The 13450-nt window shown below is 38.9% G+C and overlaps 1 protein-coding gene across 1 annotated transcript in view; it reads left to right on the top strand.

Moving 5' to 3' along the window:
* Gucy2c (guanylate cyclase 2C) overlaps positions 1-13450 on the top strand; it is a 68291-nt gene that overhangs the window by 33688 nt on the left and 21153 nt on the right. The window contains exons 13-17 of the mRNA XM_047550397.1: positions 3185-3247; positions 3851-3922; positions 4356-4460; positions 11050-11136; positions 12452-12584. Of these exons, the coding sequence (XP_047406353.1) occupies positions 3185-3247; positions 3851-3922; positions 4356-4460; positions 11050-11136; positions 12452-12584 (460 nt within the window). The remainder of the gene's footprint in view (positions 1-3184; positions 3248-3850; positions 3923-4355; positions 4461-11049; positions 11137-12451; positions 12585-13450) is intronic.

The raw sequence follows: 13450 nt of genomic DNA, 5'->3' as shown, positions 1-13450 counted from the left end.
GTTTGTCCTTTTAAGAGCTCAGATCCCTCACAGCTGAACATGGACAAGGTCTTACTCCAGAAATGCGCCTTGCTCCAAAGTGACCCTTCTGTTGCAATCTGAACCTCACTCCTAAACACTGTATTCACAAGGACCATGTATCTCAGGCAAGTGTCAGGATGGAATCAAGCGTGCAGTAATTCACAGTAAGGTACAAAGGACCACAGACTATTGACTTCCGTAGAGAGAATTTGCTGACAGAAATGACTAACTGGAAATGCCTGCTGTTAAAAGAAACATTTCAGACAGATTCAATTTTTCAGAGCATTATTTGAGCAAAAAGTGATTCATGAATTGGGAAACACTCAAAACCAAAAGAGGTTCAGAGAGCACGCTGCAGTGTAGGCAGTGAGCTTTCATAGGTTATACAAAGATGGAGAGTACTGAAATAAGATCCTTTGTTATTGCTAGAAGTTTGTCTGATGTGAGCATGGTCTGATCAGTTGACTGCCTGTGATTGGTTGAAACTCAACTACTTGTTACCAAAACATACTCTAAATTAGGTTTCTGTTTATTTATGTATGATAATGTAAGCTAGATTGTGGTTTGTTACATAGGAACTCAAAATACTGAGACAGCCTCAGGTCAATGACCTTCTGCTTATTTTGTTTAACACCAGGAAAAGGTGAAGAGATTTTTATAAGTGAGTACTCCCTGTCTCTGAAATGACATCTGAATTGGCTTCCACATGTTCCACCTCTGCAAAACCCCACCTATAAACAATCTCTACTTCCTCAAAAATCCATATTTCATATTTGTTCCTTTGGATTAACCATAAAACACTGTGTCTTTGTGTGTTTTCTTAAAATCTAAACATTTCTGGCAACAGAAGTCATCTATCCATTGCCAGTTTCTTGCAGAATTTTTGAGTGCAGAATTTTTAATATTCAGTTTATCAGATTAGTCACTTTTGGGGCTATCAAATAAATTTTGGGGACAGTAAACTCAAAGGAGAGAAGTTAGAAATGGTTCCTAGCATGGGGTTATCATTCTTGCCCTGTGTTAGGTAACCTAGGGAGCAAGCAGACTGGAAATGGGCTATATAGAGTTCATCAGATGCTATGAGTCAGCTAGAATAAGGAGAAAACCCAAGGTCAACATGAGAGGAAGATACAACCAGACAGGTAATGGTTCAAGTTTGGAATACTCTCTAAAGACAGAAATAAGAAAGTCAGCCTAAAGGATGAGGATAATAAAGAGTCAAATATCCCAGTAGTAGCACAGAAAGCCAGACCAGAGAATCAGACAAAGAGAAGTCAGGCAAGACAAAGGGGTGGAGTTAAAAAGCAGATAAGAATGACAAAGATGATGATACCTCATTTGAGGATAAAAAGAGAAATCCTTACTGGGTATGGGGGCTCATGCCTGTAATCCCAGGGGTTTGGGAGGCTGAGACAGGAGGATTACGAGTTCAAAACCAGCCTCAGTAACTTAGCAAGACTTGGTCTCAAAATAAAAAGTAAAAAGAGGCTGGACTGGGGCACTCAGTGGTTAAGTGCCCCTGGGTTCAACCCCCAGTACCAGAGAGAGAGATAGAGAGAGAAAGAGAGAAATCCTCTAGCTTGCAAGAAAAATTTCACCAACTGTGTCTAATTTGATTCTCAAGTACCTCTCTGAGTAAGAACTGCAGAGTAAGGAAATGAGGTTCAAGTAGTTTAAATGACCTTATTGAGGTCAGAAACAGTAAAAGAGCACTAGACAAGAAGACAAGCAGCCTAGGCTTTGCCAGTCTTCTAATGCAACATTTAATGTCATTTAACCCTTCTATGCCTCATTTGTAAAATAAGAAGTAATGATAACTGATGTTGATATCTAGCACAGACTTGTTTCCCAATACATAAAGAAGTCAAATAAGAAGGTGCTAGGTATCTGCAAAGAGAAAAGCCTTTATTCTTCCGCAGACTGACAGGGAGGCCTGGAGACATCAGTTCAGATCTACGTCCCAAAAATATGGGTAGCAGGACAATTTTTAGAAAGGAGTGGGGAGAAGCTGCTGTTGATTAGCTGCTGAGAAGGGAGTCTTTTGTGCCGCCATAAACAAAACGGTCAGCATGCCTCACAGGTCATGTGTTTCTTTTGGCGGGGTGGTGGGGATGGGGGTGGGGGGTGATTATTGCATACTTTTGGGGGATTTGGAGGTCATTGACCTGATGTGCTGGCTGCTTCTGCACCAGTGCATTCTTGAAAAGTCAGTTTCAAACCATCCTTCAGTACCTTTAGTAGATTCCGGGAGGTTTTTCCTAAAAGACAACTAAGAACTTTGTTATTTAAGAAGTTTGTGCTGGAGTACAGCTCACTGGGAAAATGGGTGTGTCCCAGTCTAGTGGATTCAACATCTATTAATATGCATTGTGTCAGGTATCATGCTTGGACCTTGATATATTTCACTCAAGTTTTAAAATGGCCTTGTTGTAAGGTGAATTTTAACAAAGATAATCATACATACCAGTTTTAAGAACCAAACTGAAAGATGCAGTAGTTCCCAACTTTTCCTATGTCTTTAGACTGGAAATCTTTAACTGGCAAACCAAGAGCCATATCTAGCCCACAGGTATAGGTGTTTGTAAAGTGTATTGTTTAATATTTAACATTTTTAAAATAAATTGCCAGCATATAAAATATCATGGAATAGCATAAAAAAATTCACATTTATCAACCAGCTTCTTTTGACAAATCAGATGATCTGACAATTCTGAGCAGACCCCAGAACTGTTAGGACTGCACCCCTTAGACACACCTGGCCCAGCTGCCTCATGTGCATTGCTTCTTGGACTTTCAAGCTTTAATTTGCAACTGAAATGTATAACATGTTCCTTTAGCATCCTTCCCTAAGAGCATCTAACTGTAGGCAATAATTCCCAGTAGGAGGGTGTTAAGAAAAGAAGGAAGAAAGAAAATCTATGGCTGAAAAGAGAAATGGAGGAGAACCCAGGGTTAAGGAGGATATGGCAAATACCAGAAAGAGGTTGGAATGAGTAGTGGGAGGGAAAGACAAGTCAGTTACCATAGTGTTTCTGGGAAAACGCCCAGCAAACTGTTGAGCAAACAGTAGATACAACCCAGCTGGAAGAGCCTCTCAGTCTTTGACTGGCGGTGAACGCGACAGATAAGTAGTTCTGGAATAATTAGCCTTTTCTTATGCCAGATCGATGATGACAAAAGACGAGATACAATCCAGAGACTACGACAATGCAAATACGACAAAAAGGTGACTCAGTCTCTCCCACTTCTCTGAACTCTAACGGGAAGCATGTTCCGAGCCATCACTGTCCCCGCCCTAACTTCACTAGTACTCTGTGTGTGTGTGTGTGTGTGTGTGTGTAGGGGGTGGGGGGTGGGGGGGTTGCCCAGTTTGCTTCAAAGAGCCATTTGCGAAGCTTTACAGGATGGGCAGGGTTCTACCTGAAGGTTATAAAACTCACAATCCTGGGGAAACAGAAGGATAAATTAAATATTTTGAGGGGGTGGAGTATAGGAAGGAAACGGAAACATGAAATAGATTCAGAGCACTGAGGGCAACCCCAATATTGTATTTTGGCTTCTTCTTGAGAATCACATCTGGGGGTTTTGTATCTTCTTCCCCTTCTTCCTTCCATCTTCATGTTTCCCCTAGTCATTTTGCAAGAAACATACAAACCTGAGCTTACTGTGTCCCAGGTCCTAACCACCAGGGATATAAACAATAATCAAGTATTGTTACTACTCAAAAAAATCTTAGTCTAATAGGACATGAGCACAAATTGTCATAATAGTCATCCATATGAAGAATTATATTGCAACAGTAACTCCTTAATTCAACTGGTCTTTGCAGCGAGTGATCCTCAAAGATCTCAAGCACAGCGATGGCAATTTAAACGAGAAACAGAAGATAGACTTGAACAAGGTATGTGTCTTGTACTTCAACCCCTTGAGAATTAGCCTCATTCCACTTTCCCTGAACACAGAGATCCCTTGTGGAGAAATGTCTTAGGAGAAAGAAATGGATGACTTAGCTACTTGTTGAAAATTCTGCCTAAAGGTATTGGAGGGTGAGATTGACAGTGTAAAAATTTTGACAATCTGCTGCTGTGTCCTAAAATATGTCCTTGATATTTTTTGAAAGTAGTCAGAATTTGTATTCAAGTCCCCTTGCTAGCTAAGGAAAGGCTACTGAATAAGATGCTATGTAGTGTGTAGTAACAAACAGGTATTGACATTCAATTTATTAAGAACAATACACCTTCCCAAGGATCTCAAATGAAACATTTTGCTGGCATATGAATATTTACTCTGGTTCCATTTTCTGACTGATATGCTTTGTAAACATGTTCTACTAGCTGCTTCAGACTGACTATTACAACCTGACCAAGTTCTATGGCACAGTGAAACTTGACACCAGGATCTTTGGGGTGATTGAATACTGCGAGAGAGGATCCCTTCGGGTAAGAAACCAGGGTCATTTTCAATTTCGTAAGTGGTCAACCATACTGAAAAAAAAAAAATCAGCAGACCTTTAAAAATATTGTAATATTGTAGATATCATAGAGTTATGAGGAAAAGTTGGTAGGCCCACATACTTTTCAAACTAGATCCCCTCATATTTTATCAATCAGTCCTATAATATCTTTACAAAGAAGTCAAAAGATATTCAGAAAAGGAATGTAGATGGGGGAAAGGACCAGAGAACAGAAGTTGGAAAGTGAATGGTAACTTCCAAATATACTTTGTGGTTTTGTGGTATGTGTGCATTTGGGGTGAAGGGGGGTCTTACTGAGGATTGAACCCAGAGGTGTTCTATCACTGAGCTACATCCTCAGCCCTTTTTTGTTTGAGACAGCCTCTTGCTAAGCTGCTGAGGCTGGTCTTGAACTTTTGATTCTCCTGCCTTAGCCTCCCAGGTAGCTGGGATGACAGGAGTGTGCCATCACACCTGGCTCAAATGCATTATATTTTGCTTGAATTTTACTCAAATGCGTTATATTTCACACTTGTTTTTGTATTGAAAGAGCAAGGGATGGTTGTTATCATTGCACCATGTAAGCATCAGAGGACTTGTTCATAGGTTCTACTCTGCTCTGGTCTAAATTCCTACCCCTGTGAGGGACTGAAGATGACCCAGGAGCTGCCATGGTCAGGTATTCTGGCTGAGCAGGTTCAAAGCAAAAAGAGGAATAGGACAGGACTGAGTAAAGGAAGAACCAAGCACTGAGCTAAGAGTGTCAAATCATCACATAGTTCTGAAGGGCAAGCACAGTTGATTTGCAAAACACAAAGTCAGGTGGCAAACAGAAACAGGAATTGAAAAGGGCAAGAGCAGGGAGGAGTGTGGGACATGACTTCAAAGGGCACTGATACACTTGCACCTGACTGAGCAGCTTGTGGGCATGTGCCATGACCGCCCAAAGGTAGGTGACCAAATATTTATCAGGATACTTGGATAGTGAAGGGGATATTATAATAATGATCCTGTAATAACAGACGTAAAGTGTAACTGACCCAGGAAAACCAGGATGTGTGGGTAGCCCTGCCTTTGGATTATATTCAGACCCAGTACCTCTTGGTAACCTCAGTCCTCATAACAAAGCCAAATTCCCAAAACTGGTGCCAAGAGCAGCTCTGGCAACTGCAAGGAGGTCCAGATGTTCATTACTCAGTAAAATTAAAAAATAATCTTTCGTTGAAACCAAATTATTGGAAATTCAAAATTTTTGAATGTACTTCAATTAAACAGACAAACAACAACAACAACAACAACAAAAGCAAGAACACTAGCTTTTCAAATGTGTGGCATAAGTGGAAATATATCCTCAAAGAAAAAAATTGTAACCGGAAATGCTACTCTTTCTTAAATAATAATTTAAGAATAATCTTGTTACTCAAAATTTAGAAGAATGACTATGGCCAAAGGGAAAGGAACTGTTCAACATCAATCATTACAAGACAAAATAAATTTTTAAAATGCACTGAGTTGGGTTGGTTTTTTTTGTTGTTGTTGTTGTTGTTTTTTTTTTTTTTTTTTTTTGTGGTGCTGGAGATTGAACCCAAGGCCTTGTGCATGTGAGGCAAGCACTGTACCAACTGAACTATATCTCCCTATATCCCCAGTTCCTGCACTAATGAGTTAAAAAAAAAAAAAAAAAAAAAAAAAAGAAACTATGAAAGCACACAAGACTTTTTGGGAATTGAACTCAGATGTGCTTCAACCACTGAGGCACATCTCCAGTCCTATTTTGTATTTTATTTAGAGACAGAGTCTCACTGAATTGCTCAGTGCCTCACCATTGCTGAGCCTGGCTTTGAACTCATCATCCTCCTGCCTCAGCCTCCTGAGCCTCTGGGATTAAAGGTGTGCGCCACTGTGCCCAGAAGACTCTTACTTCTAATTATGATTTTAAAAACAAACATACAAATATCTAAAAGTAGGAATAATAAAAGCAATGAAAAGATGCTTTTAATTGTGGAAAATACTCCATTGCTGTTAAATTATATTATCTTTGAAAATAAAAAAACTTCAGATATAATAAAATTATGAAGATTTGACTCAAAAAATGAAAATTAAATAGGCCAATTCTGAACCAGTTCCACTCACACTTCTAACATTAGATATGTGAGGTTGTTCTACCCTAAAAGCCAGTTAGTTCTTCTACTCTCTGGATACTAACTAGGTGTTCAGTTCAATTTTTTCAACGAACTACCTGGAGTTAGCATCGAACTCTACAGGTTAAGGGCTCAGTCCCACTAGACTGCCCCTATCTCAGACCCCAAGTCCCAGGCCTCTTGTACACTGACCAATCAGCTGCAAATCAGGAATTCCTATGACTTCCTTCTTGAATTTGATAATTTGCTAGAGTGACACAGAACTCAAAGTTTACTGACTACTACTGGTTTGATGAAGAAATACCTAGGGCAAGCTCCCAAAGATTCCAAGCCCAGGCATTCTATCCCCATAGATTTGGGTTGTGCCACCCTCCTGGCCTGTAGACGTGTGGCCCAACCTGGAAGCTCTTAAACCCCTTCATTTAGGGGGGTTGGGGGTTGTCCCTTCACCTAAGTACAATTGATTAAATCATCAACCATTGGTAATTAACTCCATCTCCAGCCCTTTCCCCTCCTTGCATGTTAAAGAGGAGGGACAAGGCCAAAATGTCTACCCTGTAATCATGTAGCTGATTCCTTCCAGCAATCAGTCCCTAACCTGACATGATGTAGAAGCCCACCATGGTAGCTTTTCATCACAGAAACAGAATATCTGAGAAAAACAACTTAAGGAGGGAAGGTCTATTTTGATTCACAATTTCAGAGGCTTCAGCCCATGGTCGCTGGCTCCATTGCTTTTGGCCTATGGTAAGGCCAGATATCATGGCAGAATGGTGTGGTAGAGCCAAGATGCTAACCTTGTGGCAGCCAGGAAGCAAAGAGAAAGCAAGGAAGAGGTTAGGGACAAGAAATGCCCTTCCAGAGCATGCCTGGAACCTACTTCTTCCAGCCATGTCCCACCACCCTCCACCCACTAGTTTCCACCACCTCCAAGTAGTCCATTAGTGAGGATTCATCCACTGATGAGGTCAGAGCCCTCAAGATCCAATCACTTCCCAAAAGACTCCCCTCTGAACATTGCTGCCTCAGGGTTAGGTGTACATGAAATATAAATAAATTTATATAAAGAGTTGGTTTCTATCCCCAAGGCATCTCATTATGTATATACAGATGCCCTAAAATTAGGGAAAAAATCCACAATGTGAAACACGTCTGGTCCCAAGCATTTCAGATAAGAGACATTCAACATGTACTAGCTCAAAGCTGATTGTTAAATATTCAGGAATTTGTTAACTAGTCAGTGTTGAACTGTTGGTGGCTTGAAGTATTTCAGACAGGAGCATTTCACCATGGAATCAGCAAGCACTTAAATCAGGGCGATTTTCATTCAGCCAGTTTATTGGCATACCACAAAATTGTAATTGACATAGAAAAAAATGGAAATTTCAAAAACAAAGGATTTCCAATCAAAGGCAGACTTTTTTTTTAATTAACAAAGATCATCAGAAAAAATACAAAAGAGCAATAATAACCAAAATATTTTAACAAAGAAGAATAATGAGAGGCTACTAGTCAGAAAATTATAATAAAAGCAGTCTGATAATAGTTCATGCATAAAGACATGATTTATGGAAGAAAAATACATGGTCCAAGAACAGCATTAAGTATATTGTCAAGTGCGGTGAAAGGGTAATTTAGTAAATGTTACTGAGGTAATAGGACCCTCAGACTTTTCATCTCCCTTCCACAAGAGGGATTTTGCCCACACAATTGGCTCTCCCCAGAACTTGCTTCCCTGCAGTGTTCAGATCTCAGCTTTACTTTCTGAAGGAGACTTCGACTTTCATAACAAATTCTCAGAGTTTAGAGGTCAATCTTCAGATTTGTGACCCCTTTTTATAGTACTTATCATAGTTATAATTTTACATTTATTACAATTATTTTGCGAGTGTCAGCTTCCCCCACCAAATCATGAATGCCCCAAGAGGACCCGCTGTAATCCTAGCACCAAACACAGGACCTGCTGTATACAACTATCTCTAAGGAAATAAGTAGATTGCCTACTAAAATTGGTCAGAAAACATCATATAAACCTGCACATATATTAATGGTCCCGATTTTGTAAGACATAGTACATATACCTTATGTAAATGCACATTGAAGAGGAATAGAAGGAAATATCAAAATGAGAATAAATTAGATGAGGCAACTAGCTATGATTTTATTTTCTCCATTTTTATATTTTGTGAATTTTATTCACATTTTCTATACTATGCATATATTCCCTTTATAGTCAAAACAGAATAATAAACTTTTTATAATTTAGTAGATGGGAACAGGGTAGAATGAGTGAATGGTGAGATAAAGGTAGAGAATAAATAGAAAGGGAAAGAACTACTATAGAGTCTGTGTGCTCATAATTCCCTTCCCTTCACTCCCTAGTATCCACCATCCAGCCAGCCTCATCTGAAATGATTAAATGACTTCAGACCCTTTCTTAGAAATTATTGCTACAGTGCCTAAATTAAAACTAAAGATTAAATTGAGCTTTCTCCTAAAATAAGAAACTATTATTAGGTTATCAGTTAGGTTATTCTGTATACCATGGATAACAATTACTTATTGACTTTATTAAAAAGATGTCTCTTTCTAGATGCAGAGCCCTTGCTTATAATCCCAGCAACTTGAGAGGCTAAGGCAGAAGGATTGTGGATTCAAAACCAGCCTCAAAAATGTAGTGAGGCCCTAAGCAACTTCGTGAGATCCTATCTCAAAATAAAACATAAAAAGAGCTGGGGATGTGGCTCAGTGGGTTCAATCCCTGGTACCAAAAAAAAAAAAAAAAAAAAGAGAGAGAGAGAGAGATGTGTCTTGATAGAGCCTTCATCATGTCAAAATAGATCAAAAGCATAGATCTTGCAATTCACACAAAAATTCAAGAACTTTTATTGACAGAGGACTTAGCAAACCTAAGGAAAACCTAGTATTATCAAACCAAAGGAAGCAATTGAGACTGTGAATAAAAACATAAGCTACCCAATGCTTCTCATTGAAGAAAAGAAATAGTCACATACTAATGACATTTTGCTTAGCCAAGTATTGGCTGCACATCTGACGGTGGTCCTGTAAAAGAGCTAAAAACCTTGTCACCCAGTGGCATCATAGCGACTGTAAGATCACAGCACATTGCATCACTCATGGGTTTATAGTGATGCTGGTGTCACCAAACCTACAGTGTTGCCAGTCATATGGCACACACAATTATATACAGTACATAATATTTGAAAATGATAATAAATGATTATGTGACTGGCTTCCGTATTTACTATAGTATGTTTTTAAATCATTGTTTTAGAGTATAATCCTACTTATTAAAAAAAGTTTCACTGTAAAACAATATGCTGTGTTATGTAGGCAGCAGCCCCTGCACGTGGTGCTTCCCACAGCTCTTCATGACATCATTCTATCTTGTGCTTTATTTACTCTTGTGTTGTTTTGATCATTGTTACAGGGCAGAGGACCACCATGAAGCTGAGGCACCCCCTCATCTCAACCTTTGCAATCATGTCAGGAAGATTTTAGATATGTCACTCAGGGTAACAGACATGAGTTTATTAGAAGGGATAGGAAACGGGAAAGGAGGATACTCTCCGGGGAGAGAGTCGGTCCTCAGGTGTCTCTCCTGTCTTCAATGTTAGTGGGGGTCCTGGGGAAGTTTCCAGAGCATCCCACCCAGGTTCACCTCTTGACTTTTGACTGACAGCAGGATGACATCAGACTTTCAAGTCCCCCCTGTGCATGATAGCTCTAGGTCACTTTGGCCCATGCTGCCCAGTTCTAATTGGAACCTGTTCTTATAGGTTTTATGGTTAGGGGGAATATCTTTTTGAGTTCTGGAATCTGGTCTGCGTAAGGGTCACAAAAATCCCCCACCCCCTCTTCAGGGTAAGTTGTGCTCTTATCAGCATTTTGGGCCTGCATTTCACTTGAAGATAACAGGTAGTTTGCTGAGGAATGTAATATATCATGTTGGCTTAAACCAGGTAGGGCTGCAGGTAAATTGTTTTCTAAAAAAAAAAGAAAACAAGTGGGAGTCGGCCCAGTGGGCCCAGTTTATGAAATTAACTCCATGTTCCCACACTTCACACCTGTCTGTTCCTTATTAATCATCATGGCTCTAGGAGCAATAGGCTGTACCATGTACATATATACCACATTGCCTTGGTGAGTAGTAAGTTATGCCCTCTAAGTTTGTGTAAGTACCCTCACACGAGGACAGAATCACCTGACAAAACACTTCTCAGAACATATCCTGTCAAACAACACACAAGATTCTGTGTGTTCGTGAAACTATGATAACGGAGTTCTAACTTGTTCCCGATCTCAAGCTTTCATGATTAGAGGAGTATTGTTTAGCTCATAATAATCTCTCCAAACCATTCTTCCAAACAACGGCTCATCTTCTTTCTTGCTTGCTTTTTTTCTCCTACTCAGGAAGTTTTGAATGACACAATTTCCTACCCTGATGGTACATTCATGGATTGGGAGTTTAAGATCTCTGTCTTGTATGACATTGCTAAGGTAAGAGATCTATTAAAACAAGAAGCATTTATGAAGATTAAACAGATCTGCTAGTTCAACCTCAGTGTGCATTGACTTCTTCATCTGTAGAATGATAATGGTAGCTATGTCATATATGAAATTGTGCACATGCTTACTGCAAGGCTCAGTACAAATAAATGTTCCATATATGTTGGTTATATTATTTTTGTTATTGCAGTTTTTATATTCTGGGGGGTCACACATTTTCATGGATTTGTCAGAAATCAAAATCATATTAAACTTCAGGGAAGACCACTCAAGTTTCTCAACTTTCTAAGAGAAAACAGAAGTACAGCTGCTGTCTTACAAGAAGCAATAATAAATTTGGACATAACTATTCCCAGACATGACATGAAAAAGAAAGTGGACATAGTAACCAGGGCCTCATTCGAGAATGAAAAGAAGTTGTCCCAAGAGTGAATTGTTTCATGTGGTTCAAAAAATTGTCACAATGACCTATTTGCTGCATATTTTTCACTCCTGTCATCTAGACTGAAAACCAATTTTGGCTGTGACACCTCTGGCCACCAGAGGGTGGTACATGAACTAAAAATGGGCTTCCCCTTTCAAACAGAAGGAATGAAATATTTGTTTCAAAAAAAAAAAGAGAAAGAAAAGTAAAGAAAAAAAGAATGAAACCAGGCTGGGGTTGTGGCTCAGTGGTAGAGCTCATGCCTGGCGTGTGTGAGGCACTGGGTTGGTTCCCAGCAGCACATGTAAATAAAATAAAGGTCCGTTGACAACTAAAATATATTTTAAAAAAATAGAATGAAAGCAATTCAATTTTAAGAACTAATCCAGCTCAACCCCTCCCTTCAGAAAAACAAGCTTTATAATTCATATTTGACAAAATGAGGTAGCTAAGAACCAGGGACATACATATATACACAGGGTCACCAACCAACTTACTGGTAACACACTTAAATTTTATATGTATGTGTATATATATATGTATGCATATATATATATATATGTGTGTGTGTCACATTTACATTTGTCTCAATCCTGTGCCTCATACAAAATTACTTAACCAGAGTTTATGGACAACAATTGTCTTTTACTCTATTATCTACTCTGTTACCTAAATAGGCTTCAAAATGATATACAATATATGGGAAAATATTAATTCTTTAACAAAACTTATAAAGTAAAAGTAATGGCACTAAATTTAAAATCTGACAGTGTAGCTATCTGTATGCTGAAATAGTGTCAAAATGTCACTTCTTCCTTTAAAATAATCAAGCAGCTGAAGTGTGTCTCATCTCTTCGTTGTCCTGTCGTCTGAAAATTGCAGGGGATGTCATATCTGCACTCCAGTAAAATAGAAGTGCATGGTCGTCTGAAATCCACCAACTGCGTAGTGGACAGTCGAATGGTGGTGAAGATCACCGATTTTGGCTGCAATTCCATTTTACTTCCAAAGAAAGGTCTGTAATGAAATTTACACTCGCTTCCCATTTGGCGTTTCTTTTTCTTTCTTCTTATTAAATTTTTTGTTATTTCCGGAAGCCCAGATGAAGTGCTTAGAAAATAATGATATTCATCAGAAAACATACTTGGAGCAATCAGAGGCAGCATTCTGGCTCTTTCTCCATCTAAGTTAACCGAATGTCCTTCATGGACCTTATCCTCAAGGTTCAGCTGAGTGTCCCCTGGTACCAGTGAGAGATCATGAAGAAATTATTGACTTGTGAAAGCAGAACAGGATGAAATGATACAGAAGTTTAGCTCGGGCAGAGCCCTTAGAAATCATCTGGTTTAACCCTCTTCTTTTAAAGAAATCAGAATTGAGACTCAGGCTACAAGATTTCCCTAGAAGACAGAATACAAAGCATTTTCAAATTTACACATCTTTTATTCATCTGTGGTAATAAAGCAAAGGAAAAAAACTCAATGAAACATATTCTTACCATTTTCAGAATCAAGGTAACTTGATTTGTAGAGTGTGAAGGGCCTCTCATGTTAAATATTTATCCTTTCTTTATATCATAGTGAAGCAGCCTTAGAAATCTAGCACTCTGTTGCTTAAAATTACTACTAAATCCAAAAACTAAACTCTGGGTCTAATTCTATTTAGAAATCCTTTAGTTTTTGCTTAATAAAAGTTACAGTTCTGCCCCAGCTTCCACAGTCATGTCAAGTATAATATGATATTGGACTCAATCCAATAAATTCTTGTTGAAGGGATCCTGTGTGCCAAACATGACTCACCAGGTAATGGAGCGAATCTCCTTCATCAGATGGCTAAAGTTGCAGCCTTAGATTACATACTTTTCAACAACCTCAAACCTTT

This window comes from Sciurus carolinensis, chromosome 4 (assembly GCF_902686445.1).
Source record: "Sciurus carolinensis chromosome 4, mSciCar1.2, whole genome shotgun sequence".
In the NCBI taxonomy this organism is placed as follows: Eukaryota; Metazoa; Chordata; class Mammalia; order Rodentia; family Sciuridae; genus Sciurus; species Sciurus carolinensis.
The sequence above is the reverse complement of the archived record's forward strand: the minus strand, read 5'-3'. Positions and strand labels throughout refer to the sequence as shown.